General features: G+C 39.7%; 1 protein-coding gene across 1 annotated transcript in view; it reads right to left on the bottom strand.

The window, feature by feature from the left end:
• Positions 1 to 12,624, bottom strand: part of Osbp (oxysterol binding protein) — a 31,062-nt gene extending 18,438 nt beyond the window's left edge. Inside the window, exons 1-3 of the mRNA XM_076847286.2 lie at positions 12,143 to 12,624; positions 7,295 to 7,503; positions 4,237 to 4,487 (exon numbers count right to left, since the gene is read on the bottom strand). Of these exons, the coding sequence (XP_076703401.2) occupies positions 4,237 to 4,487; positions 7,295 to 7,503; positions 12,143 to 12,504 (822 nt within the window). The 5' untranslated portion in view covers positions 12,505 to 12,624. The remainder of the gene's footprint in view (positions 1 to 4,236; positions 4,488 to 7,294; positions 7,504 to 12,142) is intronic.
• Between the last annotated feature and the right edge of the window lie 14,800 nt (positions 12,625 to 27,424).

Below are 27,424 nucleotides of genomic sequence, written 5' to 3' on the forward strand. Positions count from 1 at the left end.
GTGGCAATATCACAAAGGGCAGGTATGTGAACTACACCAAAAGAGAATTACAGACTGAGCAAGAAGAGAAAATACACAGAATAACTACTTTCAGTAATTTTTTTTGGGGGGTGCAGTTCTTAGATTGAACCCAGTAGTGCTTAACTAGTGAGCCACATCCCTAGCACTTTTTATTTTTTATTTTGAGAGAGGGTCTTGCTGAGTTGCTAAGGCTGGCCTCAAACTTGCAATCCTCTTGCCTCGGCCTCCTGAGTTGCTGGAATTACAGGCATGTACCATCATTCCCAGTCCAGTTCAATAAATTATTGACTAAACTCAAGTAACCTAAAGCAGAGGAAGTTAGACACTGAGAACCGAAAATCTGCACTGAATTAGACTAAATACCAGGCAACATAATTTGCTTTTATTTTGGTCACTGAGAGAAACAACTGACATTAAAAATTATAGACCTACTTGAGGAATCAAAGAAGCATTCTAAAGAAAAAAATAGAAATATGTTCATATCAGTCCCTCCACTGGCTGACCACTATGAGTGAAATCAGATCCCAATTAGTGGTTATAAATACTAGGTATCCTTCACAGGACGGCCCCCACCTGCCTTGTCGCCTTCTCTCAGGTAGATATGCTACACTCCACAATACAGCCATGCTGAGCTGCTTATCATTTCTTGGACAGAGTTCTTTCAGGCCTGCCTGTCTCAGCATATGCTATCCACCCTGCCTAAAATGCTCTTTCCTAGCCCCTCTCTAAGATAGGAGAAATCCTGATTTCTCAAAACCTGGGACAAATGTTAATTCTGTGACAGCTTCCCCCCTAGTCTCAAAGGTAGTCGGTCTCTTTTCTACATTTGCTTGGTGCTTTGCACTTACTTCTATTTTACATATTTATGGCAGAATCGTGACTGATTTTCCCTCTCCAGATGGATCAGGAGCAACTTAAAGACACATTTTATGGCTTATTCATATACAGATCTTTAGCTCATAACTTAGTTGTTTTGTACATAGTGAGAGCCTGATAAAGTCTGCTTAACAAGTCAATGAAAGAATACAGATAAGTAAAGGAAGGAAGGAAGCAAAGTAAGCTTAAGAGTCAGAGAAACTTAAAGTAAATAGAATGTCTACTCCCATGGTTTCAACTATTGCCTGCAGGTCAATGGTTACTAAGTCAGTGAAGCCAAATCCCACACTCACTGAGTTTTAGAGAAGAATCTAGATGTCTATTCAATGCCTCAAAGTAACCTCAGAATCAGTGGATCCCAAACTGAACTCACTGCACTCCTCTGCTGACTCTGTTTCTCCTTTTGATGTTCTCCATCCCAAGAACAATTCCAGGGCCCTCCCAGCTGTCCAAGCCAGGAACCTAAGGGGAACCTCTTTTAGTTTTGCTTCCTTCCTCATATCTAATTATCAAGTATTATTGATTATTCTTCAATATTTTGAATCCATACTTCTTTCTATTGTCTATACCAGAAGCAGTAAAGAGTATACTTCTGGAGTTGGGCTGTTGGGGCTCAAATCACAGCTCCATCCTACTATTTGGCTGTGTAATTTGAGGCACACTTCTCTGCCCCTTATCTTCCTTATCTTAAACAAAGAATTAAAAATATTAAAGTATTAACTACCTCAAAGAGTTGGTGCTTTACATGTAAAGCATTTAGATTTTGAACTACACGGGGCTCACAGTAAACACTCAAAAAGGTGCCAGCTATTAATTATGGCTACATCAAAACTCCTCTCATTCTCTTCTTACCCAATCTACAAAGCCCACTTAGCAGGATCTGCATCTCCTCCTACCTCCTCTCCCCTCTCACCTCCAGCTACTTCCTTGCCAGCAGTTCCCACACTGTGGAGAAGGAGGGCTCCACATATGCCATACCTCTACCCCAATCAACTCTTCTTTGTTCCCTTTTAATAATACTGATCATGATTAAAATTTAGCAGAGACATATTTCAGTACTTTGCTGCGCATTTCACATTAATTACATAATAAAAGCCTTTCAACAACCCTGTGAAGGGTCTACTAGCATCAAAGCCATTTAAGGATAAAGAATTGAAGTCTCAGAGAATAAGGTTGCCCAGGGTTATACAGAAGGTAAAGGAGGTGGTTGAAACCCAGGCCAAGCTCTATGTTGCCCTTCTTCCCAGAAAGACAGTCATTGCTCCTTCAGAATTTAGCTGAGATGCTATCTTCTCTAATCCTCTGGTCTGAGCTAAACACCATAGCAGTCTAGACATGCTCATTCTATTATATCATGATCCACTCAAATCTCTGTCCTCTCACTAGAGAGTAATCTCTTTGAGGGTAGAGACCACATGTGTCCCAGGGATATCCCCTAGCACAGCGTATGGACCATAGCAGATACTCATTTAGCAAATGGATATATTAACAGTGTCTTCTGTTAGATTCACTTTGGTGGTAAGAAAGGCAATATCCTAAGCTGTCAAGAAATTGAGTAAAATGTACTCTTCCTTCGATATAACTGTTCATTTAGAGCTGTCATGCATTAGCATGTTAATTTTTAATATGCCTATTACACCTAAGACCTTGCTATTATATTAACACCAGAAAGGTACAAAGAAAACAACATAGGGAGAAAATGTGCACTTCAAGCAATAATCAGTCATAAAAGGGGTACAGGTAATGAACTGAGGGAGAACAGACTAAGAAAACAGCTTACCTCTGATTTCTAAGGGATTGTTCCCTTTAACACAAACTCTGGACACTTATAACTTGGTGACGACTTTCCCCAAGAGAAAAAAAAAAAAAAAAGAGTTTGTTTTCAAGAGAAAAATCCAAGCTAAATTTTCAGTTTCATGAAGGAGTGCTTTATTTAGAAAATTTTTCATTTCAGAATAGAAAAAAAAAAAAGAAAAAGAAAAAACCCTAATACAAAAAAATGGTGTGGTCACCTGACATTGATAAAAAGTAGCTTTCACTCTCTGGAGTGTCATGACCAGAAGAATAAACACACAGTCACTAGGAAGTCAACAGTTTGGAAAAAGAGCAAACTAAACATCAGAAGCACAAGCAAGAGTACTAACTTGCTGAGTGGTCCTAGGAGATGGGTAATCTTCCTGCAACCCCTAACTGGAAAAAAAAAAAAAAAAAAAGAATTTGGGTTCTTTGTACCTTATGTGAATCAAAATACTGAAGAGTGTTCAACACTTCAGAGCATTCAACACTTCATGCTAAAGTAACTTGGTGGTTACTTTCCACCAACTAAATTTTCCCTTGGTCATAGGAAAAGGACTTTGATCTTTTAAGAGTCTTCAGTGAACTAAACTAGCTTTAAGCAAATGTCTTACTATCATCACCTAAATAAGAGAAAATCTGGCACTAGTGAGGTAATTTCATCCCATTTAATTAGGGTGGAAAAAAAAAAAAGCCAGCAAGAAACCCTTTCTCACAGAATAGTCTTCTCACGTATAAAATGTCTTCCCTGTGGAAGGGAACTAAAATAACCTGCCAGGTGAGAATCAGTGACCAGGAGAGGAAAAACAGCATTGTTGTAAGCCGTGTATTCATTTCATAACTATCAATTCATCAGTAAGGCCACTGGTGTTCTGTTCACCTGCAGCCTTGAACCCAAGCAGCTAAAGTATCCCATACACTAACAGCTACCCAAAATAGGAGTCCTAAGGAAGCAAAAGGGCTACCTCTTCATTATAAAAGAAAGTTTGCAGATTTTGTCCCATCAACAGAATTACCCCTGAAATCAAGGACTAACCAGTATTATAAAGTCCTCACTAGTATTTGATACAGCCCCCGTTACTATCCTGTATGCCAGAATGCATTAGCCAAGTAGGGCTAGGACTCCAGCCTAAAGCTAAAGAAAATGCTGTGGAAAGAACCCATGGAAATCTTTTAGATCCAACAGATGAAATTAGATAAAAATAAACATATAAATAAAACTACAATCCAGAGAGATTAAGGGACTCAACTAATATCACCATCAGATGTCCTGCTAGTTGCAAAAGCAAGACTGCAACTCTGGACTCCTAACTAATTCTCAGGCTGAAGCAATGTCCTGACCGCTTGAGCAGAGCATGAAAGTCACTCCATATGGTGCAACATGTTCTATTTCATGTAAGAAACAATGTAACTTAAAGCCCTTGAGCAGTGAAGCAGGGTCTAAGGCTTTGTGCTTTACCAATTACAATTTTCTGACAATGGGGAAGCATAATGTTTCAAAGAGGAAAAGAATCAAAAAGCAACAGAGATACCATCTGTACTCACATTGATCATGGCATTGGATGTTATCCTAAAAAGTGTGGCTCGCTCGTTGACCTGTTTGATCTTTTCATTGCTCTCAGCAGGCAACTTTAGGGACTCTAGCTCACTGAGGGAACGCTGCAGGGCTGTGCCATGCTTGGCTATCAAGTCATTGCACGTGCTCAGGTCCTCTACTTTGCTGGAGAGGGTTCGGAGAGTGTTTTGCAGTTCAGTCTTGTCAGTTTGTGAGACAGACTCTTCATCTCCTGATTCATCTGTAGGGATGCAAAAGTAAGTTATATGACTCCAGAACCAAACCAAGAGTTGAAACCCTACCTACTTTGCCCACAACCAAACAAACACTCATCATGCTGCGTTTTCTATCTGGAGGCTTGCCAATTAGCAGATGATTTCTCTACAGTGTAGTATACACTCAACTGGCACCAGAAACACGTGAGGCTCTTCTTTTTTTTTTTTTGGTACCAAGGATTGAACTCAGGGGCACTTGACTACTGAGCCACATCCCCAGCCTTTTTTGTATTTTATTTAGAGACAGGGTCTCACTGAATTGCTTAACACCTTTCTTTTTGTTGAGTCTGGCTTTGAACTCATGATCCTCCTGCCTCAGCCTCCCAAGCCACTGGAATTACAGTTGTGCACCACCCTGCCAGATCTGAGGCACTTTTTAAAGGCGCAGAGTCTCTGGCCTTATGCCCAGAAACTTTGATTCAGCTGGTGTGAAACATGGACCAGGAAGCTGCAGTTCTAATAAGCTACCCAAGTATTTCTGATATACATTGAAGTTGGAGAGCCACTGACACACAGGAAGCCATAGAGAAGCTGAATAGCTCTTGGAATTAGGAATGTATTATTGAGTCTTTAAATTTTAGCTTGGAGTACCAATCCAGTCCTAACCAATTATTAAAAATTCACCATTATCTGTTGGGTGAGAGGTGAAATGGGTTGAGAACAAAAGTCATTCATTATGACAAAGTCTATGTCATTAAAAGTGTCATTAAGAATTTCACGGGGCTGGGAATGTGGCTCAAGCGGTAGCGCGCTTGCCTGGTATGCGTGAGGCCCGGGTTCAATCCTCAGCACCACATACAAAAAAAAAAAAACAAAGATGTTGTGTCCGCCGATAACTAAAAAATAAATATTAAAATTCTCTCTCTCTCTTTAAAAAAAAAAGAATTTCATTAAGGGGCTAAGGGTGTGGATCGGTGGTAGAGCACTTGCCTACCATGTGGTGAGGCACTGGGTTTGATTCTCAGCACCATATATAAATAAATGAATAAAATACAGGCATGGTGGGGCATGCCTGTAATCCCAGCAGCTTGAGAAGCTGAGGGGGAAGGACGGCAAGTTCAAAGCCAGCCTCAGCAAAAAAACGAAGCACTATGTAACTCAGTGAGACTCTGTCTCTGAATAAAACACAAATAGGGCTGGGGATGTGGCTCAGTGGCCTAGTACCCCTGAGTTCAATCCCTGGTACCCACCCCCCAAAAAAAGTTTCATTAATTCATCTTTTCTGAAGGAGAGCTCCGGAATCTCATGATGAACTCATTTGATACTAAAACTACTATAAAAGTAATGCAAAGTCTTCTCTGATAATAAGTCAAAGAAAGAAGCTCTGTTGTACCTGTTACTATAGTTTTGTACTTAACAGTTTTTAACTGCAAAAGGCCTTTCTAGCAGTGTCACTTCCTTTGGGGGAACTAACATCATCACTAAAACTAAAAGAAATAAGACAAGACTTGCCTGTCAGAGAAGCAAGACCAAGATCAAAATACAAAATAAATGAATAAAATTAGAAAACAGTGAATTTTCCTTTCATTGCTTAATAGATATTAAATATAGTAGGGGAAATGACAGAAAATAAGATAAATAACAGACAAAACTCTTAGTGAACAAGCTCATTAAACTATCAACATTTCAGCCAGATGCAGTGGCACATGCCTGTAATCCTAGCGGCTTGAAAGGCTGAGGCAGGAGGATTGTGAGTTAGAAGCCAGCCTCAGCAACTTAGCAAGGCCCTAAGCAACTCAGTTTTGAGATTCTGTCTCAAAATAAAATAGAAAAAAGGAGGGGAGGGCGGCTGGGGATATGGTTCAGTGGGTTAAGCACCCCTAGGTTCAATTTCCAGTACTATCCCCCACCCCACCCCCAAAAAGCTATCAACATCTCATTGGCAAATTCTACCACTTTCCTTGAAGAAAAATAAAAAATACAACTAGGTTATTTCTTTTAGTTTAATGTTGCAAAATGAAGTCTTTTTCATAGGAAATATATGGTTTTTCATCATCTATAAAAATTGTTTCAACTTAACAAGTAAGACTTTAGGAGAAAAAAGTAGGGATCGATCCAAATTACAAATTGTAATACTCCTAAGACTGACCTCATAATAAAGTTATTATGTCTCAAAAAGTTAAGGTGGTCAACTGGCATTCTTCTTAGGAGGCTGAGGCACAAGGATCACAAGTTGAAGGCCAGCTTTGGCAAAATAATTAAGACTCTGTCTCAAAATAAAAAATAAAAATAAAGAACTGGGGGTATAGTTCAGTGGTAAAGTGCCCCTGGGTTTAATCCCCAGGACCAAAAAGAAAAAAAAGTTTTAAATGTGTGGGTGGGGCACTGGGGATATAGCTCAGTAGTAGAGCACTTGCCTATATTATTCATGGCCTGGGATCATTTCCCAGTAGCCCCTGTGCCCTCCTCTCCCCCACACAGAATAAAAGCACAAGAATGATGTCTAGTTTTTCAATCTTGGCCAGATTAATTTTTTGTTGTGAAGGATGGTTATGTGCATCGTAGGGAGTTTAGCAGTATCCCTAGCCTCTTCTCTCTAGGTGACAGTAGCATCTCCTTCAGTTGTGACAACTAAAAATATCTCCAGAAATTGCCTGGAGGAGACAGAATTGACCCCAATTGAGAACCACCACTCCTGGAGAAATACTGTATGATGAAAAGTAGCTAGGGACATTTAAGAGAGGTGATAATCAAAGGACAAAACACAATGAGGAACAAAAGATAATGGGGACATATGGAAAGCTTTCCAGGCAAGGTCTTCTTTGCTTCCTACCTGATTCTGCTAGCATCTTCACAGCCTTGGCTTTGGCCAGTTCTAGGGCAGTCACCCAGCGCTGTCGCTCCACTTCTGAGCTAGCCTTCAGATGGTAGGTCTGAGCGCCCCCATTGGAAATGATAAAGTTGCAGGAGTCCTCCACAGTGATGTTGGCTGTGGCGAGGTTAATGGTACCACGGCAGGTATGTCTCATTTCTGCCTTTGACCTGCAAAAGTGAGACAAAAACAAGCTCAAGAAAAAGGTAATGGGTGGATTATCCTTTAACACATTTCATTTCTTTACATAATTCTGAGTCCTTGAAAATATGGTAATCTTAGAAATCTAATTATAGTTCCTGCAAACAGCCCCCCTAAAATTCAAGAAACAATATATTGGGAATTTATTTCAGAGCCTTTAAGAATTGTTTCTTAAACAAATTTTATTCTTCCACTGTTCCTCTTGCTATTAACCTTTTAAAAATAGACATTATTGAGGTATAACTATTTGCAATAGTAATTCAGTAGTCTCAAGTGTACAACTGAGTGAGTTTTGACAAGTGTATACAACTGTATGACCACCACAATCAAAATGTAGAACCTCACCTCAAAAAATTCCCTCCTGCCTTTCCACAGTCAGGAGTTACTCTCTACTTAGCAAGTTATAAAGGTTTATATCCCTTGCAACAAAATTTTGTATGACAATCTCATTCCCTAAGAATAGTTCTGTCTTCTATAAACTGAACCATCCCCCTCACTGTAAATCAGCCCAAATCAGAACTGTCACACCATGCTTAGAATTATACTGTAGAAGTGTAAAAAGGCATCTTTAAATGTTTCAATGATTAAATGCTGGCTATAGCTCAAATGATATGAAATAAGAATAATTGCCCATCTGAGAGAGCAAAGAAAGAATTATTAAAGAATCACCAGACATTTAATCTTTTTGGAATATGTTCTTTTCTAAGGTCCACAGACTTCTATTGGTAGGAACTCCTAAGCCATCCTATTAATAGCTAGGAAAGATTCAGCAGATCTGCACTGAGGACTGGGTGTAAAAATTTTCCCAGTCTCTACTGACTGACAGTTCTATTAATAGGCTAACTTTTGAACTTTACAGCACTACTTGGTGACAACAAGCCACAAGGCACTTCACATAAAATAACAAGCTTCTAGCACAATTGTGTATACAGAGAAAACTGTGCTAATTTCTTCACCATGCTGGTTATGCCCAGGGACCTGCATGTTTAGACTGCATGCAGTTTTTTCCCTGTCCAACCGGGAACATAAAGAGGTCAAAGTCCTTTGCCAAATGCCACAGTACAAAGCAGAATCATTTCCTCTTCAGTGAAGCCAAGTGGCCAAACACACCTGGCACATCCAGAATTCCTGCATGCCAGAGGCGGCATACGCCCCATTCTCCAGAAACTAAGATTTGGTATGTTGGAAAAAGTGTGTTTACTATGCTTAGGAAGACAGATTTGCTGTCATTTGGTTTGTCACATGAAACAGTTTTTTTTTTTTTTTTTCTCCTCCAATGCACAACTGAGCTGTATGGGATCACCAGGGGGGTCTCAATGGACTGGGCCATTTTCCATCCTCTGCACCTGCCACACTGTAATGTGAATCCCTGTGTTTTCTATTCTTACCTCCCCACCCCCAAGCTTCAGTTACATTATGCATAATGCAGACCGAATTACAGACACACAGCTGACAGGCTGGCTCACCCTTGCTTTCTCTTCCAAGGGTGCCACTTGGACCTTCTATCACATTCCTCCTTATTGGCACTTTTCACTAACTACTTCCTAGGAATCTCTTTCTGCATGGGTCATCTTCACACACTAAAGAAGTTTCTCAAACAGCATAAAGTATACAACAACTTAAGAGATTGCAAGGAACCCTGGAAATAAGGCAAGCTTGACCTCAAAGCTCTTGAAGTTTAGGTAGATACACCTATGGTTATAAATGACTAGTGAGAATCTAGAAAGATTCTTTTCTCTTGCAAGAAGTTTTTAAGGCTGGGGATGTAGCTCAAGCGGTAGCATGCTTGCCTGGCATGTGTAGGGCGCTGGATTCGATCCTCAACACCACATAAAAATAAAAAAATAAAGATATTGTGTCCACCTAAAACTAAAAAATAAATATTAAAAAAAAAAGAAAAGTTTTTAAGACACTAAAGTACTGGGTGGTATTTTCTGGCTAGAAACCTCTGCCTGAAAAGGTCAGCTGAAATAGTAATTTAATCTCTTAGAGCTAGTCATGAAAATTAATAATATAGCCTATCATGCTGCTTCTGGGAGAGCCTGGATTCTATATAAGGTTTTAAGTAATGGATCATCTATGTAACCAGGTATAGAAGGAAGCACAGGATAGGTAAAAAGTGATGGTCTAGGAAGGACATAATTTCATTTAAAAGGGAAATAATATTTTGCAAAGAGGATACACAAGAAATTGCAGTTTAAGAGGCATGAAAACAGGAGGAACGACAATTTGGCTAAATAATCCAAAAGGGAGACGGGGACCAGAAGTACCCTGTTGTGAAGAATAAATAGCTAATAGTTGGAAAGAAGTACTTCACAGCAAGTTTGAGGGTACTGAAGAGATTTGATAATCTAGATCCTGTTGCTTGGTTGGTTTATGGGTGGGGAACATACTAGCTGTTAAGGACAGGCCAATCACATGTTTCTCAATAAGTGAATGAATATGTCTTAAGAGAAGTTTTATTTGCAATTAGGCAGGTACCACTAGCTATCATAGGAGAAATGTTGAAAGTAGTTACAAATACTTAAAAAGATAGTGATCAACACTGATCAAGACTGGTACTGAACAAAGGATCCAGTGACCTGGAAAGCAGATAACATAACTTGGATGAAAAGGAAAGGAAAGACCATATGTTAAGGCCCTTACCTGATGTACAATTTTTTAAAATGGGCAAACAGTATTAATAGTGTTTGAGGAATCAAGTCAGGAACATTGAACATTAGAGTAACAGTCATAGTAACCAGAAAGCATGAACTTGAGTAGGGGAAAAAACTGGGGCAGAGTAAAATTTTAGACTAAACTGATTATCCTAGATGAGAAGTTAGCAATGGTTATATTAAGATCAATTCTAAATACAATAATGTAGATGATATATACAACTTCACAATTAATGTTTAAGCAGTGAGGAGGAGTTACACGAGGCACCTTACAGCTAAGAATGTGTTCTGGCTGGGCATGGTGGCACATACCTATAATCCCAGCAAGTCAGGAGACTAAGGCAGGAGGGCTGTGAGTTCAAAGCCAGCCTCCGCAACTTAGCGAGGCCCTAAGCAACTTAGTGTGACCCTGTCTCTAACTAAAAAATAAAAAGGGCTGGGGATGTTGCTCAGTGGTTAAGCACCTGTGGGTTCAATCCTGATACCAAAAAAAAAAAAAAAAAAAGATGTGTTCTCACCAACAACCTCCAGCTCCCATCTTTAATCTCTTCTTGAAATTCTCAAAAATAAATCGTATGGTTAAAAAAAAAAAAAAAGAAAGAAAGAAAGAAATTCACCTGGTAGCAGAATGATTACAGTCAAGGAAAAGGAACAAAAAGTGAGTCACTCTTCAACAGCAGTGTTTTGGGTCCCAAACAGAATGGTCTTTAGGAAAATGTTCACTGAGAAATGCCAGTTTATTGAGCAAAGTCTCCTGTAAAACACACTTTTTGTATAAAGTATATACAGTAACCATAATCCATACTTACTTGCTTTAGATAAGTAATTTACCTCTGTATCTGACTGATTTGTGTAACACTAACCTGGTTTTTAGGTTATGTTGGTGTGAACAGAATTAGTTTCAAATCCTGACTCCTCCAAGACCTTGGGAAAAAGTTGCCCATGCTGAATCTCAGTTTTCTCATCAGAAAGATGGAAATATTGTCTAACTCCCACAGGTTTTTGCTGGGAGTCAATCAAATACTATACCTAAAACACCCAGCCACAATGTCCAGCCTTTGGGGAATATTTGTATCCCATCCCCAAATCAACACCTTTATACATAGTAATATGAGAAGCCCAACAGCATGTTATGACCACGTTCTGAGTCACTGAGGATAAGTATATATTAACTATTCCAAAATAAACAATGTTGAACAGAAATAATCATACCAAAGACATGGATTCTTATTTTAATAAAACATAATTCTAACTAACCAAAAAGATCACAGAAGTGTTGGATACAACAAACATTTCCACGGGAGGGGGTGGGGCAAACGAAAATAAGAGCAAAGCAAGAGGGCACATCTCCAGTCTGGGCTGTCCAGAAGGTTGAAAGTATGCATAAGTCTTGGAGAGATAAGAAAGGCAAGGGGCAGAATCCTGAGGACACCTTGTGTATGGTGTCTTGGTGCCTGACTGTGGAGAGATTAAGGTCGGGTACATCAAGGGCTACGAATAACCTTGAATTTTAGAGACTGAGCATAAATAACTAGACTTTGGGACTTTCACTGTTAAGTTCTTTGAGAGCAGTGCTTAGGCTTTGCTCTTCTATGTGTCCCTTAGCGCCTACAACAGTGTCTTGCTGGCACAATTAATAATCCCACCCATGTGGTGGTGGAAACACAATGGAAGAACAGATGCTCTCCAAACAATTGATGATGGAAAGGCCAGGGAAGGAGAGATATGGCACCAATGGGGGTAACAGGGGATGGGTGCGGGTACAAGTCCTGGGGCTTTCAATTTCGTGGAAGTGGACTCCTGTCACCACCGACTGTCAGTTTGCGCAAGTGAAAGAAAAGGGCCTGGGGCGACCTTGGCTGCCGTGCCTGCTGGTGAGGGCGCCGGGCGCCAGGGCTGTGGGCTGTGGTGGGGGAGGCAAGGTGAGTGTCGGCGCCCCGGAAGCAGTTACCTGTAGTAGCTCAAAAGCCCGTTGCTCAGCACGAACCACCGCCGCTGGTAGCCTTTGATATAATTGGTCCATTTGAAGAGCCAGCCCTCTCGAGCCGAGCCCGAACCCCCAGCGCCCGAGCCGCCCGAGCCCCCAGCCGGCGGCGCAGGGGTTGGGCCAGCCGTCGCCACTCCCCCGGCCCCCGGGCCCGGGCCGCCCGCAGCTGCCGTGGCCACCGTCCCTGACGCGACCCCGGAGCCGGGCCCCGCGTCTCCGCGGCCGCCGCCTCCTCCCACCACTGGGGGACCTGCGCCGCCGCCGCCAGGAGCTGCAATGGCTGCCGGGCCCGGCCCCACCACTCCTCTCAGCTCGGTCGCCGCCATGAGCCGCCGCCGCCCCGAGATACAAGACCGGAACCTCCTACGAGAGCCGCCGCCACCGCTGCCGCCGCCCCGAGCGCCCCACACGGCTAGCGCATCAGCCGCCGCCGCGCAGCGTCCCCGCCCCGCCAGGCCCGCCGGAGGAAGGAGGGCTCGGTGACCGGGGTGGAGGACGTCGATTGGTGCCGCGGAGTGTCACTTGTGGAAGACCCCGCGGACATTGGCATTTCTCTCGGGCCTGTCATTCTACTCCGCCCAGTGAGAGCCCAGGGTGGGACGCGTCCACACGCTCCGCCTTTGATTGGTTCAGATGAAGGCCAATCAGATGCATGTACAACCTCATTGGCGCTTTTCTGAAGTCTGGGAGGATGGGGGAATGCAGAGTGCCGGCCAGTTTGTTTGCCGATTGGCTAGTGTTTCCGCCGCTCATTTCAGTTTATGCTTCTGTCACCGCCACGTCACCACCTCCCATCACTCTTCTCATCGTCCTCTTCCGCTCTTACGGATTGGTGGTTGGTATCAGCCGCTCAACCCTTTCTACCATTTACTGATCGCTTGAGCCTGGGAGGAGGAGCCTTTCGTCACATTCTTAATTTCATTTCTTATTGGTTAGCGTCTATGTCACTCACGTGTCGACGGAGAGGCGGGGCGATTCGTGGAGATGATTGGTTCCGGGAATTGTCTGTGAAAGCAGGAGCTTGGGAATACTGACCAATGAAAGAGATTTTCATGAGAGAGGGGCAGACTTGGACAACCAATAAAATCCGGGAAGAGTGATTTGGGGGCGTGCCTGCCTGCTTCCAGCTTTAGGGAAGTTGGTGGAGACGACAGCTAGTTGGTTCCTCTTGTTTGATGTGGGCGCGATGTCGTATTTCTTCTTTATGAATTAAGTCCTCCATAATGTCTTCTTAGGAAGAGGTGATCCGACAGATAGTGACTCTTGGCGATCAGGCCCCTCCTGAGTCCTCTTAAAGGTCCCGCTTCGCTCTCAAGAGCTGGAAACCCAGCTTCGGGGTCGGGGTGGGGGGAGCAGAAATAATTTCCACAGGCCCCTGCTGGATCCACGATCCCTTTAATTTCCTACCCTGGTTCGCTCAGCATCGCACCATACTCCTTATCATTTGATTCGAGACTGTCACATGCCTCTATTAACTCTGTCCTCACGAGTTGCTGACCTAGCTTTGGGGGCAAATAGATTTGCAGGATCTAACTTTATGTCTCTTTCAGGCCTAAAGATACTTGGTGTTAGCATCACAAATACGCATGTATGTGCTTTAGACAGAAATTCGTTACTTTTGATCAATTGACTTTGTTTACAGGTTACAAAAAATACAAATTAAGCAACTAGTGTATCATTTAAATATTCTGAACTATTGTTACGAATGTTGTCAAAAGCGAGATATTTTGGGGAATCCAGCACCTGTTACACTTTGCCAGTTGAGTGGGCAATAGAAATAGCTTTGAGAGCCTGTAAAAACAAATTTCAAGAAAGTAAAGAAAAACTTCTTTTTTTAGAAAATGGCTTCAAAAGGAGAGAAATACTTATTGAAGTATGGAGAAATAATACTCTAAAAATATTCAGCCTAGACTATTGGAGATTATGATGATGATGATGATGATGATGATGATGATGATGATTTGTTGTGCTGGGGTTTTGTGGTGCATGCAAGGCAAGCACTCTACCAATTGAGCTATACCCCTAGCCCCAGAGATTAAGTTTTTAAGTGAACTAAAGTTAACTTATTTATGCTTGAGTCCTTTCTTTGCTATTTATTAACTCTAAGACCTTGGAAGAATCATTTAAACATTCCAAGGCTAAATTTTTACTTCTAAAAGAAATGAAACTTGAGAGGGATGCTATTGTGATTAAATGCACTTGAATGGGTTGATAAATTGCAAACAACTACAAAAATATGAGTTATGTTGCCAAGCATCCCTCAGGTCACTTAGTGATCACAAAGAAGAAACACATACTTTCACATCAGGTGGATTGGGCTGTCCCCTCCTTAAACCAGGTATTCAATTTAGCATCACTAACACACCAACAGTTTTAGGAGGTCCCTGGTGTGCTCCAGCATGAAATATACATCACAAATTAATGAAGTTTCCTTGCCAGAAATGTTGAAGTTGAATCTAATCAGACCTTTAGATCTGACCTCCAATTTACAGGGGTTAGACATACCAGTTAGACATACCCCCAAGGAGACAATCAGTTAAATCAAGAATGTAAAGCATTCTATAAGACAACTGTTTTATAGAAGATAAGACATAAAGACTATGGATAATCAATATCAAACAAAAGAGTCAGGGGTCATTGTTCTGAATTACAAAACAAGAACACCATCAAATGCTTCATTGGATTCTGCAAAAAATTGCCTTTCTGATCCTGATGGGACATGGGAAAATTTGAAAATATATTTGTATTAGATGTTGCTAGGCGGTTCTTACATTTGCTCAGCATAATGATAGGAAAGCAAACATCAAAAATTTGAAAAAATTTGCTAAATATTTAGGAGTGAAGAATTATATTGTCTGCAATTTTCTTTGAAACGACTCAACAAAAAAAAAAAAAAAGAAAAGAAAGAAAGAAAAAGGAAAGGAAGTCACCCAAAACTAGTAATATGTATATATTTTAAAAGTATATATACATATATATGTATATGAGTATATACATATATTTAAAATGCATATACACGTGCACACACACACACATACACACACACACACCCCTCTATCTATGGATCAAGCAACATGTAGATTCATCAATGCTAACAAATATGCTGCTCTAGATAACAAATATGCCAACATGGTAAAATGTTGTTAAATCTAGGTGGCAAATATATGAATGTTTATTGTACTATTATTTCAACTTTTATTGTGTATTTGAAAGTATTTTTAAAAGGCTAGTCATTACCCAACACTGCCTCTAGAACAGGGTCCAGAATTCTTAGCCTGGCCAATGAACTCTTTGACAATCTAGTGCTACCTCTGCTTTCCAGTCTTTTTGTTTTGGTCTTGTTGTACTCCATGTTCAAGTTCAATCGATCCACCCACCTTTGTCTACATCTGCCCTATGCTTCCTTAGACTGGTGCCTTTGTATAGGCTTTCCCTCCATTCAGCACCCAGTACAATGTTATCAACAGAGTCTCTTGTGATTCACATGGCTATAAGACATGTCCCTTCCTCAGGACTGGTAGTGTTTCCTGTGATGTTAATTGCCTTAAATGTTTGTTTCAGTCAGATCTCCTCTATTGGAGGGTGAATTCCTCCAACATGTGATCTGTATCCATTTCATGTTTGATTCACCCACCACAGTTAGGACACAGTCTGGTATATTTACACATTTAACAATATTTATTGCATGTGTATTACCATTCTTAGGCCTAAGCCACATGCTGGGAACATAGTAGTAGATGTACTAATGGACTTTGCTTCCTCATAAGAAAAGGATTTTAGGGATCTTCTCCCTGGCCTCCTCTTCTGCTCTGCTTCCTGGCTGCCATGAGCTGAGCAGCTTTCCTCCACCATGCCCTTCCACCATAACATTCTGCCTTGTCTCAGGCCCAGAGCAGTGGAGCTCATTGAACATGGACTTAAGCCTCTGAAATAAATGAGCCAAAATAAATCTTTCCTCCTGTAAGTTGTTCTTGTCAGATATTTTGGTCAAATTGATGAAAAGCTGATTAACATATCCATCAACAAATATTGTTCCCCCCCCCACACACACACATTAATGGACCTTGACAACAGTGACCATACTTGCATGCCAGAAATGCTGTTCAAATACACATGCCAGGGCTGGGGATGTGGCTCAAGTGGTAGTGCACTTGCCTGGCATGTGCAGGGCGCTGAGTTTGATCCTCAGCACCACATAAAAATAAAAAGATGTGTCCACCGAAAACTAAAAAATAAATATTAAAAAATTCTCAAAAAAAATCCTTAAAAAAAATACACATGGCAGGGGCTGGGATTGTAGCTCAGTCATAAGTCCTTGGGTTTGATGCCCAGCACCACTAAAAAAGAAAGGGCTTTTAGAGACAGGTATTAAATAGAAGCATGAATGAATATGCACAGTATTTGAAGAAAGAAAATATGTTCAGTAATTACATACATATATACATATATATTTTATGTATATATACATAAAATGGAAGGTAACCAAGAATAGAATAACATGTGTAACCTGTCTCTTTAAAAAGACAGTCTCTTTAAACTGTGATCTGGGGGCTGAGGAGGAGTTATCCAAGGACAGAATGGAGACAGGCCCAGAGTGAAGGCCCAGGGTGGTGAAAGAGAGGCAGTCCACTGAGGTGGGACATCAGGCAAAAACCCTCCTAAGAAGTTTGGTTTTTATTCTCAGTGCAATGGGGAGCAATTGGAGATTTAGGCAAGTGACCCCAATTTTTGTATAAAATGATCACTGGTGGTTGTATGGAGTCACCAGAGTGGAGAGGAGGCTAGAATTAAGAAGCTTCAGCCATCTTTCAGAAGAGAAGTACTGGTAACTAGATTGAATGTGAGATCTACAGAAATGGGAAATAAGCACATTCTGAATTAATTTTGGAGATGGAACTGATAGAACTGAGCACATGGTATTCAGTCAATGTTTAGTGAATGAAATAATGCAAAATTTTGAAAATGATGTGTGATTTTTCTCATGGAATCATTTTCTTCATCTTGTATCCAGTTAGTAACCAAAACCTGGATGATCTTTTGTATACCCTTTTCTTTATTGGTCCAGGCACTTGTGTTTTATTCCTGTTTTTAAGCAAGTCTGTCTACAGTTAATCTTCCACAATTCTCACAGAATAGCTGCCAGAGGGATCTTCCTAAAATAATCTGTTTTTTACCCAAGTTCCTTGCTCAGTAATCCTCAACGGCACCCTTTCATCTATAGGACAAAGTCCCAGTAACTCACTTTACCATCTTAGGCTCTTTGCTACAAGGTCATAACCTTCCTTCCTATTCCATTTTTCACCATTCTATTTAGTCCAGAATGGTTTACCTGCCAAATTCCAGTGCTTTGGACATTTCTGCTTTTCTGATTTTTTTTGACATACCCATTTTTTTAAGAGCAGTTTTAGAGTCACAGAAAAAAAATTATCAAGTTTCCATGCATGGTCCCCAAACCTCTGCTATTTATAGCAGCACAGTTTGTTAACATTGATGAACTTACAGTGAAACACAATTATCTACTAAAGCTCATAGTTTACATTAGGGTTCATCCTATGGGTTTTGACAATGTACAATAATATGTATGAACCATTATAATATCACTCGGAATAGTTTTATGGCTCTGCCTTTTCACTCTTCTTCCCCTTTACCCTCAGCAATTACCAATCCTTTTACTTTCACCATAGTTTTTGCCTTTTTCATGAATGTCACATTGTTGGAATCACACAACATCTAACCTTTTCAGATTGACTTCTTTAACTTAGTAGTATGTATTTATGTTTCTACCATGTCTTTTCATGACTTGATAGTTCATTTATTTTTAGTGCTGAATAACATTCCATAATTTGGATGTACCACAGTTTATTCATTAACCAACTGAAGTATATTTTGGCTGCTTCTGGGATTTAGGAATTATGAATAAAGCTATGAATATCTGTGTGCAGATTTTGGAAACATGTGGACCCTTTCCAACTCATTTGGGTAAACTTTCAACCCTACTTGTCATGTTCTCCATGTTGCTACTGAGCAGGTGATCCAACATTTGTGTTTGCTGAGTGTGTGAAGATTTGTTAATAGTGCAGATTGTACCAAGGTAACATTGTTAGACATTTAGCTGTCTTGTTTTACCCTTACTTCATTTGTGTAAGCAATAAAAATATTCTTGCTGGAAAAGATAATTTGTTGTTTTGAGGGATAGCAGGAATCTCTCAACTGAATAGGAAGAAATTTGAGTTTGTCTTAGGTCAGAACTTTCCTGGTGAGTGCTCTCAGGAGCAACGTTCCTGTGTCAGCAAAGGAAAGAGGATGGGTCAAGAGAAGTAGGACTGAGATGCACTAGCAAGAGGTCTAGGGAGGCCTGGGGAGGTCTGGAGTTGGATAAGCTAATCCAGGTGTCCAGTCTTGAGGGAAGAGAGGGTTTAGCACTTAGCCTGTGGATTTTCCTGAGAAGGCAATTCCCAGAGGGAGAGGCTCAGCTGTGAGCCATCAGCCAACACTTTCAGCAGCTGAGGTTTGAGCACCTGGTTCTAAAGGGATCTTGGTGACAGAGCATTCACTATAGCATAAGCCATTTTTTCCTCCTAGGTCAGGACTCCTGTGGTTCCTGTAACCTACGAGAATGCAGCAGCAGGCTGAACATCTGGTATATACTATGTACATCTGGTGTATACCACTATACTTGGTGGTGAGCCTGTCATCATGTTTCCCAGAGATCACTGAAGCTAGTGTCATTCATTGCTTTCCCTAAATGATTCTTTTTAAAGAAGGGTACCGGGGATTAAACCCAGTCCTTTTTATTTTGAGACAGGGTCTCCACTAAATGGCTGATGCTGGTTTGGAACTTGCAGTTCTCCTATTTCAGTCTCCTCAGTCACTGGGATTACAGGCATGTGTCATGCATCTGTCCCCTAAACAATTCTTAAAGCCTGCTATTTATAGATACTGTATTAAAGAATGGAAAAGAGCTTGAAAGATGAAATTATCTTTGTGGTCATCAAACAGTGGTCTTCCTGGTTTTCTTTGCTTGCTAAGCTTTTTCTGGAACAAGGGCTAAATCCCAGCCCTTTGATCTTCCTCTTTTGTTTGTGCAACAGAATGATGAAATTCACTGAATCGAGAAGATACAAAAGTGAGTGTATCAGAACTGGTTCTTTAACAAAGTCTCAAAAGAGGTCATTTAAACCTCTCTTTTAGGATTTTTAGGGGAACAGTCACTCTTAGAGAACAAGTGCCATAGTCTGTGTAGATTTTGCGGATAGTCCCACAGGGAGTCATTATTAACTTTAAAAGGGAGCGCTTCATACTGACCAGGAAAATCACCTCTTTGACTCCCTGGCAGAAAAAGCTATTAACCTATTTCTGCAGTATAGTAATCAATTATACCATCTTGGGATCCCTACCACCTGGGGTCAGATACTGTTTTTTTTGCCAAGTGAATGCAACCTTGGGCCATTTACTTAATTTCTCACTGACTTCCTTATAATCATATTAATAGCTACTATTTTTCAAGGTTTGGGGGAAAGAATAAACAAAAATGCATGACATGTGCCTGGCATGTAGTACTGAATGCCAACTGTAATTATTAATTATGCAAGAGTATCTTCATAGCCCACTATGAAGTTATATTATAGCTAATATAAGTGGGGCCCACATGTGCTCCTTGATGAGATTAGACATGCCATAGAAAAACCTGAAAACACTTGGACTTTATATGAGGTAGAAATAAATTGATAAAGTAAAGGGACGCTAGTTTTTACTGAGTGTTAAACACTTTCAAATGTTATTATTTCAAATGTTATTATTGCTTATTTTTTTTGTCACAGTCCCAGTTGTTCTCTTTCACAGAAGGGATGGCTGACACTTGAATGTGTAAAGGCAGAGCCACCATTCAAACACAGATATAACCAGGCTATCACCATACTCCCTCATGTCTTGAAATCTTTTTTCTTTTAATAACAGAAATTATTCAAATAGTTAAATGAGGTGTCAAGATGTCAATAACCAAAACAAAGGTAACCTTTTGTAAAGTATCCATCTACTCAAAATTTAAATATAAAAATACATTTTTTTGGAAAATTTTGAAAAAATTCATTTTAAAAATTGAAATATTTGGTTTTAATTTTAATAACAAAATGATTTATTTTTTATATATTTTTTAAAGTATCTCTAGCCTACCCCTGTTTCATTACCCCCCCAGGTCGATCCTGATACTTAGCCACCCACCCACCTCAGGAGACACAAACCCTCATTTCACATCATAAAATCCTGCTTTGCACTTCAGAGAAAATGGAGGACCATGGGAAAGGAAGTCTTTAAAATTTGTAATGGTTAAAAAAGTATATTGAGGGCTCATGTTGTAGCTCAGTGGCAGAGCGTTTGCCTAACATGTGTGAGGCACTGGGTTCAATCCTTAGCACCACATTAAAAATAATAAGTAAAATAAAGGCATGATGTCCATATACAACTACAAAAAAAAATTTTTTTAAAGTATATTGAAAATTGTTTTTCCAAGTACCATTTGATGAATTTTACCACTAACTGACTGGAAAAATCCTTTGTAATAATTATCGTTAGGCTTATTTGCAAGCAACCAAGGCCTAATTTACATTGGCTTAATCTTACATTGAGTTTATTCTCACACATAAGAAAGACAGGGGTAGGCAGCTCAGGGTTGGCATGGCGCTCCCTGAAGCCTTCAGACACAGGCTTCTTTCGTAGTGTGTATTCTTTTTGTTGTTGGGATTATTTTTTGCCTCAAGGTGACTGCAAGAGCCTAAATTACTACAGCTGCATTCTAGGCAGCAAGAAAAAAGGGAGAAGACAAAGGTAGTGGCTCCCTGTTAAGGAGCATTTTTGAAAGTCTCACAGTCTTCTTGAAGGTCTTCTTGCTGTTAGATGGAGAAGAAATGGAAAATAATTGTGATTCAGGTTTTCTTTTTCTGCCACTTACTTGGAGAAATCATGTCCATGTTCTCTTCTCCTCCTTCCTTTGAATAGAAACCTATTATATATTCATTTAAAAAGAGTTAAAAGTACTCAGAAATGTAAATATAGAAAATAAAAATTCTTCATAATTTTACCTTTCAGCAGTAACCATTGTTAACAGTTTGGTACATATTATTCTACTACTTTGCGGATTTTTAGGAATCATTAAAAATATTTGGTGATGTAATATTTGAAATAGTTAATATGCTAGAGCTGCTATAAAAACCACAGACTGGGTGGATTTTTTTTTTTTTTTCTTACAATTCTGGAGACTAGAAGTCCAAGATCAGGCACAGGCTGGGTTAATTTCTTCTGAGGTCTCTCTCCTTGGCATTCAGACAATCACCCGAGTCTTCACATGGTTTTCTACCCCTTGCTCTGTGCTTGTCTATGTCCTAATCTTTTATTATAAGGGTAAGTGCTTGGACTAGGGCCCACCGTACTGATATTATTTTAAAGACTCCATCTTCAAATAGTCATAGTCTGAAATACTGGGGGTTAGAACTGCAGTATGAGTTTGGGGGCGATACAATTCAATCCATAGCATACACAGAATAAAAATAAAAAAAAAACTAGTACTAATCCACAATTCAGCATTTTGTAAGAAATACAAAATGATGGGTTTCTTCCTAAACATTGCAAAGATAACTGCTGTCCCACATCTGTTTTCAAAAAACTATTCCCTCACTCACTTTGCTTTTTTTTTGGTACTGGAGATTGAACCCAGAGGTGATTTACCACAGAGCCACATTCAGCTTTTTAAAACTTTGAGACAGGGTCTCATTGACTTGCTTAGGGGCTCACTAAATTGTTGAGGCTGGCCTCAAACTTGTGATTCTCCTGCCTCAGCCTCCTGATACGCTGGGATTACAGGCCTATGCCACTGTGCCTAGCTTTACTTTGCCTTTTGAAGTCCAGGTGTCCACTTTCTGCAGACAAAAGCTTAGTGTCAGGTTCTCGGGTAAGTGCCCCTGCTCTGGTTTGGATGTATGTGATTTGTTCCCACCAAAACATGTGTTGACATTTAATTGCCAATGTAATAGTATTGAGAGGCAGTGGGAATTTTAAGAGGTAATTAGGTCATGGGGGCTCCACCTTCATGAAAGAATTAAAGTACCTGTGAAAGTGGGTTAGATATCATGAGAGTGTGTTATTATAAAGTGGGTCAGTTCCTTTGTCCCCTTTCTTCTGCATGTCCCCACTTCCTCTAACACGCTTCCTCCATGCATGGATTAGCACGTGGCTCTTGCCAGAAGCTAAGCAGATGCTGATGCCACACTCTTGTGCTTCTAGAACTGTGGACTAAGTGAAATCTCTTTTCTTTAGAGATCACCCAGCCTCTGGCATTGTTACAGCAACAGAAAGTGGACAAAGCCCCCTTCTCTTGTCTAGTTCCACTTCATACAGCATTGTAATTCTTGGGGGTACCAGGGATTGAATTCAGGGGCACTCGAACACTGAGCCACATCCCCAGCCCTATTTTGTATTTTAATTAGAGACAGGGTCTCACTGACTTGCTCAGTGCCTCACTTTTGCTGAGGCTGGGTTTGAAATCTTGATCTTCCTGCCTCAGCCTCCTGAGCCACTGGGATTACAGGTGTGAGCCACCATGCCCAGCAGCACCATTGTAAATTTAATTATTTATTTTTTAACATTTAAAAAAATGTTATATATGACCAGCATTGTAATTTTCAAAGGCATAAATGATGATGTTTTATATTATTTTTTCATACCAATTCTGCAAAGGCTTCCCTTTGCAATGAGAACAAATTCTTCCCAGGCTCTGTGTGGCCAGTCTCTGTTAACTTTCTGATTCCCATCAGTCCCGGTTCCATTCCCTTTACTCCAGTGACACTGACCTTGGGTGATTCCTTGAATTCCTCAGACTCACTCTCCTCCTTTCATGTGGCTGTCTTCTCATTATTCTACTTGAATGTCACCCACTTGTTCAGGCACCCCTGGCTACTCTGTCTAAAGTGCAAATCCTCCCCATACTCTTGATTTCATTACCCTCTTTTGTTCTCCTTTTAACACTTATCACTCTAAGTATCATATTCAGGACACAAGCTACACCATAACAGGAGTTTAGTTTCTGTTTGTCACCACTGTTCCTAGTGTAATGTGGGACTTACAAGAGCTTGTCTGACTTATGCTATCAAATTGTTTCTAACCTAGGGGTGATGTGATAAAATGAATAACAATGTATTTTGAAATTGGCCTTATGTAACAATGGGCCTTAATTATATCAAGGTCTGATCTGAGTAAGCATTTTAAATTCTGTTTCTTAATAGCACAACTACAAGACATTGTTGGTTGTCAGCTAGGCGTTGATACTATACTGGGTTTGGGTGAAGAGCTATGAACAAGATAGTTTCTGCATTTGTGAGCTCACATATTAATACAGTAAATTAATGGATGAGCCAATCAACTGTGACTAAATATGTCGAATAAAAAATGCATTTCAAAACAATGGGAAGGAGGAAGAATGGAAGCAAGGAGTGCCATGTTTCTTTTTTCAGAATGTTTAAACCAAAAAAAAAACAAAAAAACAAAAAAACAAAAAAACAAAAAACTATACAGATGTTTGACAGCTGCATCCTTGTGATTCTGATGCTTCCATACTGCAGTTGGTCCCAATAATTACAATCTGAATTATCCCTTTCTGACATTCCCAAGAGGCAATTGCTTAATTTGCCTACTGAAAGTCAAGACATTAAAATCCAATCAGGAATGATTACAGATGTGACCTTAAAGCCTTGTAACTTTTTAGCTACTCCAATACAAAGCATGAGTCTAGGACAGGAGCCTTCTTAGCGTAAGGACACTAGATAAGGAGCTTAAAATTCAGAGTTTAAATCCCAGTTTTAGCTCTCACTGACTGGGAGGTCTGGCTGATCCATTTTGGTACAGTGGGCATCACAGATGCCTATTTCAAAAAGATTATGAGCTGGGTGTGGTGGCTCACACCTGTAATCCCAGCAGCTCAGGAGGCTGAGGCAGGAGAATTTCGAGTTCATAGCCAGGCTTATCGAAAGGGAGGCGCTAAGCAACTCAGTGAGACTCTGTCTCTACATAAAATACACAATAGGGCTGGGGATGTGGCTTATTGGTCTAGTGCCCCTTGAGTTCAATCCCCCGGTACCTCTGCCTCCCCCAAAAAAAGGTTACAGAGAGGATCAAAGTAGAAAATGAACACGTGTTCTTTGTACGTTATAACTATGTAGAAATGTAAGGTGATTTTTGTGGCTTCATTTTTCTTCAGTGTTGGATGAATAATGATAATTGACCATTGAAGACTGAATCCTATTAACTGATGATCAGGTAAATAAATTATGGCACAATGGAACACAGCAGAACACTACACAACCGTCAAAAGAACAGGATAGCTCACTAATTCTGGACACAAAGATGCATGATGTATTAAGGAAAAAAAGGTAAAAATATAGTTCTATCTTCATATACATACACACAAAGAAATCACTTGGAGGACACTAAACTGTTGGCAGTGTTTTTTATTTTTTTTTAAGGGGGTGGAATTTGAGACACTCTTTGTTGGTTATATGCACATTTCTTTCTTATGCTTTAGGTTGGTACAACCTAAGCAATTTAAGAGATTTTATATTCACAACTGGCAAAGTAAACCTAGCTCCCCTCTAGATAATTTTCAGATCTCAAGTCTTGACTTTGGTTAATATTGCTTTGGAGAATGAGCTTAGCTAAATTGGGAGCCTGAAGAGGGACAATGAATAATGAAGGAGTTCTCAGAACAGCCTAAAGTGAATCATTTGCAAAGTAAAAAGCAGAGGAAGCCATAAGACCTGCAGTCTAGCCACAACTGTGCCTCTAGTGCAAGAGATGGTCAAAATGATACTATATAGTGATTTTAAGATACTGAATCTGTAAAGACTTATTTCCTAAAAACCCACATTCTTAGGGATCACAATATTAATCTATTTAAGCATACCTGGGAGAAAAGTACAAGACACTCCTGCCCCCCGCCCCAAGGCTATTCAATTTACAAGTCATGTCTTGCCTTTCCTAATACTTAGCAGGGCAAGTTGGGTGATTCAGCACCTACAGTTTGGGAAAAAAATGTACAACTTAGTGTAAATATGGTATCATACTGGGAAAAATAACTTGGATTTATAAAAATGATGTATCCTTTTAAACATCTGAAATGAAATAACTGCCTACACCTCAGGATAAGCTAACTGTTGTGCTTTCAGATGACTTCTCCAGACTCTTAGCACTCAACAGTTACAGAGTCAAATGCAATGTCTCTGAAGGTAAGCACATCTAGACACTTCTGCCTTGCTAGATTTTTCTCACTAGAAATAGATGACTACTATTTATAGCAGTTTTGAGAATAATCCCCTTTTATGGTTATAATACAGTACTTGCTCAACTGAAGGCAAATTCGGAAAATATGGAAAAGCCTTAACAATCACCTAACCAGGAAACCCTCCACAGCCCCTCCCTTTATGAGCAATCATTGCTATTTGGTCATCTTTGATTTTATTTTTTTCCTATATATATTTTTTTTCTCCAGACTGTCATGTACACACATAGAACCTATTTTTTACTTAACATGATATTCTTAGTATATTTCTCAAAATTCTTTGAAAACAATTTTTCCTTAAAAAATACGTTTTCTAAGATAAACAATGCATTTTCTTGGTCGAAAATTTGGAAATTACTGTAAAGCAAATTCCTATTAATGCCACCCTCTGGAGATAGACATCAGCTAACTGCTAGTAACATTTTTATTCACATATACATTTTTATTTACAAAAACGGATTCAAAGCATATATACCATGATTTTTTCTCACATCATAAACACTTTCCATAACTAAATATTCTGCCTTTCAAATTGTCAATGTCATATGGAATCCAACATTTACTTACCATTATTGTGATGTTGAACACTTAGGTTATTTCAAACTTTTCTATTATAAATAAAGCTGTAGTAAGTATCTTTGCTTTGTAATACTTCCTGTAGATTTATAAAACTAAATTAATTGGCCAAAGGCTTTTGAAATTTTTCACATTGCCACAGGATTTTATCAGAAAATTTATTATCATCAGGGAATGGTAGCTCCAAATTTCTGCTAGTATTACTTTAGAAGTTTTTTTTTTAATTTGATAGATTAAAAAATCATTTTTGACTTCCCTGATGACAGTGAGGGAGGACATATTCATTTGCATTTTGCTTTGGGAACTATTATGCACAATTATGTTACCTATTACGTATGAAGGCCCATCTATTACTAAGGCTTTTTCTCAAAGATTACACACATGGATATCAGTTCTTAACTATGCCAGACTGTTGCCAAATTATTTCACTGCAATAACTAATGTGATTTTTTTTTTTTTTTTTTTTTTGAGACAGGGTCTTGCTAAATTGTCCAGGCTAGGCTCAAACTTGTGATCCTCTTGGCCTCCTGAGTCCCTGGAATTACAGAAGTGTGCAACTATGCCCAGGTATAATGTGATAATTTCAGAATATATTTAATAGCAATACTAATATTGCTCTCATTTGTTATTCTAAGTAAGGCTTAAAAATGACTTTTAGAGCACCTAGAACAGTATCTGGTACATACTATATGACTCAAAGCTGATTAATATTGTATAAACTATTATAATCACATATAGTATAAACACTTGCCTCAAGTGCAAGTGCTGTCCATTCTGCTCCCTGAGATCTTCCTCACTCTGACATTTTTAGTTTCGTCTCCTGGGAACACAAGGACATCCTCCCTGCTAGCCCACTTTCAAAAAACAGGGCTACTAGAGACCTTAGGTTTGTTCATTGTCAAGAAGAGAATATTTTTTATCAGAAGATAATTTTATTCCTTCACAGCAATAATATCCTGAGTCCCCTGCTCTGCAGCTCACTTGCTGTGTTACCTCAGGCAAGACATTTTAATTTTAACCTCAGAGATACTGAGAAAGCATTATACAAGCAGGTACCCAATGTTAAATGATCCTCCTTCCTAGTTTTCTGCCTTTCTTCAGTTGTTTGCTGAATCTTTTACCTTGAGCAATTTTTAAAGTTTTTTTTTTTTTTTTTTGAATGTTACAAGAATTTAGTCAAAAAGATCATGTCATCTTCAGACTCCTCAGATTCTCTTTCTTTGCTTCCACTTTCTTCTCCTCAGCTGGGGCAGCTGTGGTGGAGAGATCAGGACATCCTACTGGTGCCACACCTGCTGCTGGAGCAGGCCCACCAGTCCTTACATTGTAAATGAGGCTCCTAAATGTTG

This window comes from Callospermophilus lateralis, chromosome 2, assembly GCF_048772815.1.
Source record: "Callospermophilus lateralis isolate mCalLat2 chromosome 2, mCalLat2.hap1, whole genome shotgun sequence".
Lineage (NCBI taxonomy): Eukaryota > Metazoa > Chordata > Mammalia > Rodentia > Sciuridae > Callospermophilus > Callospermophilus lateralis.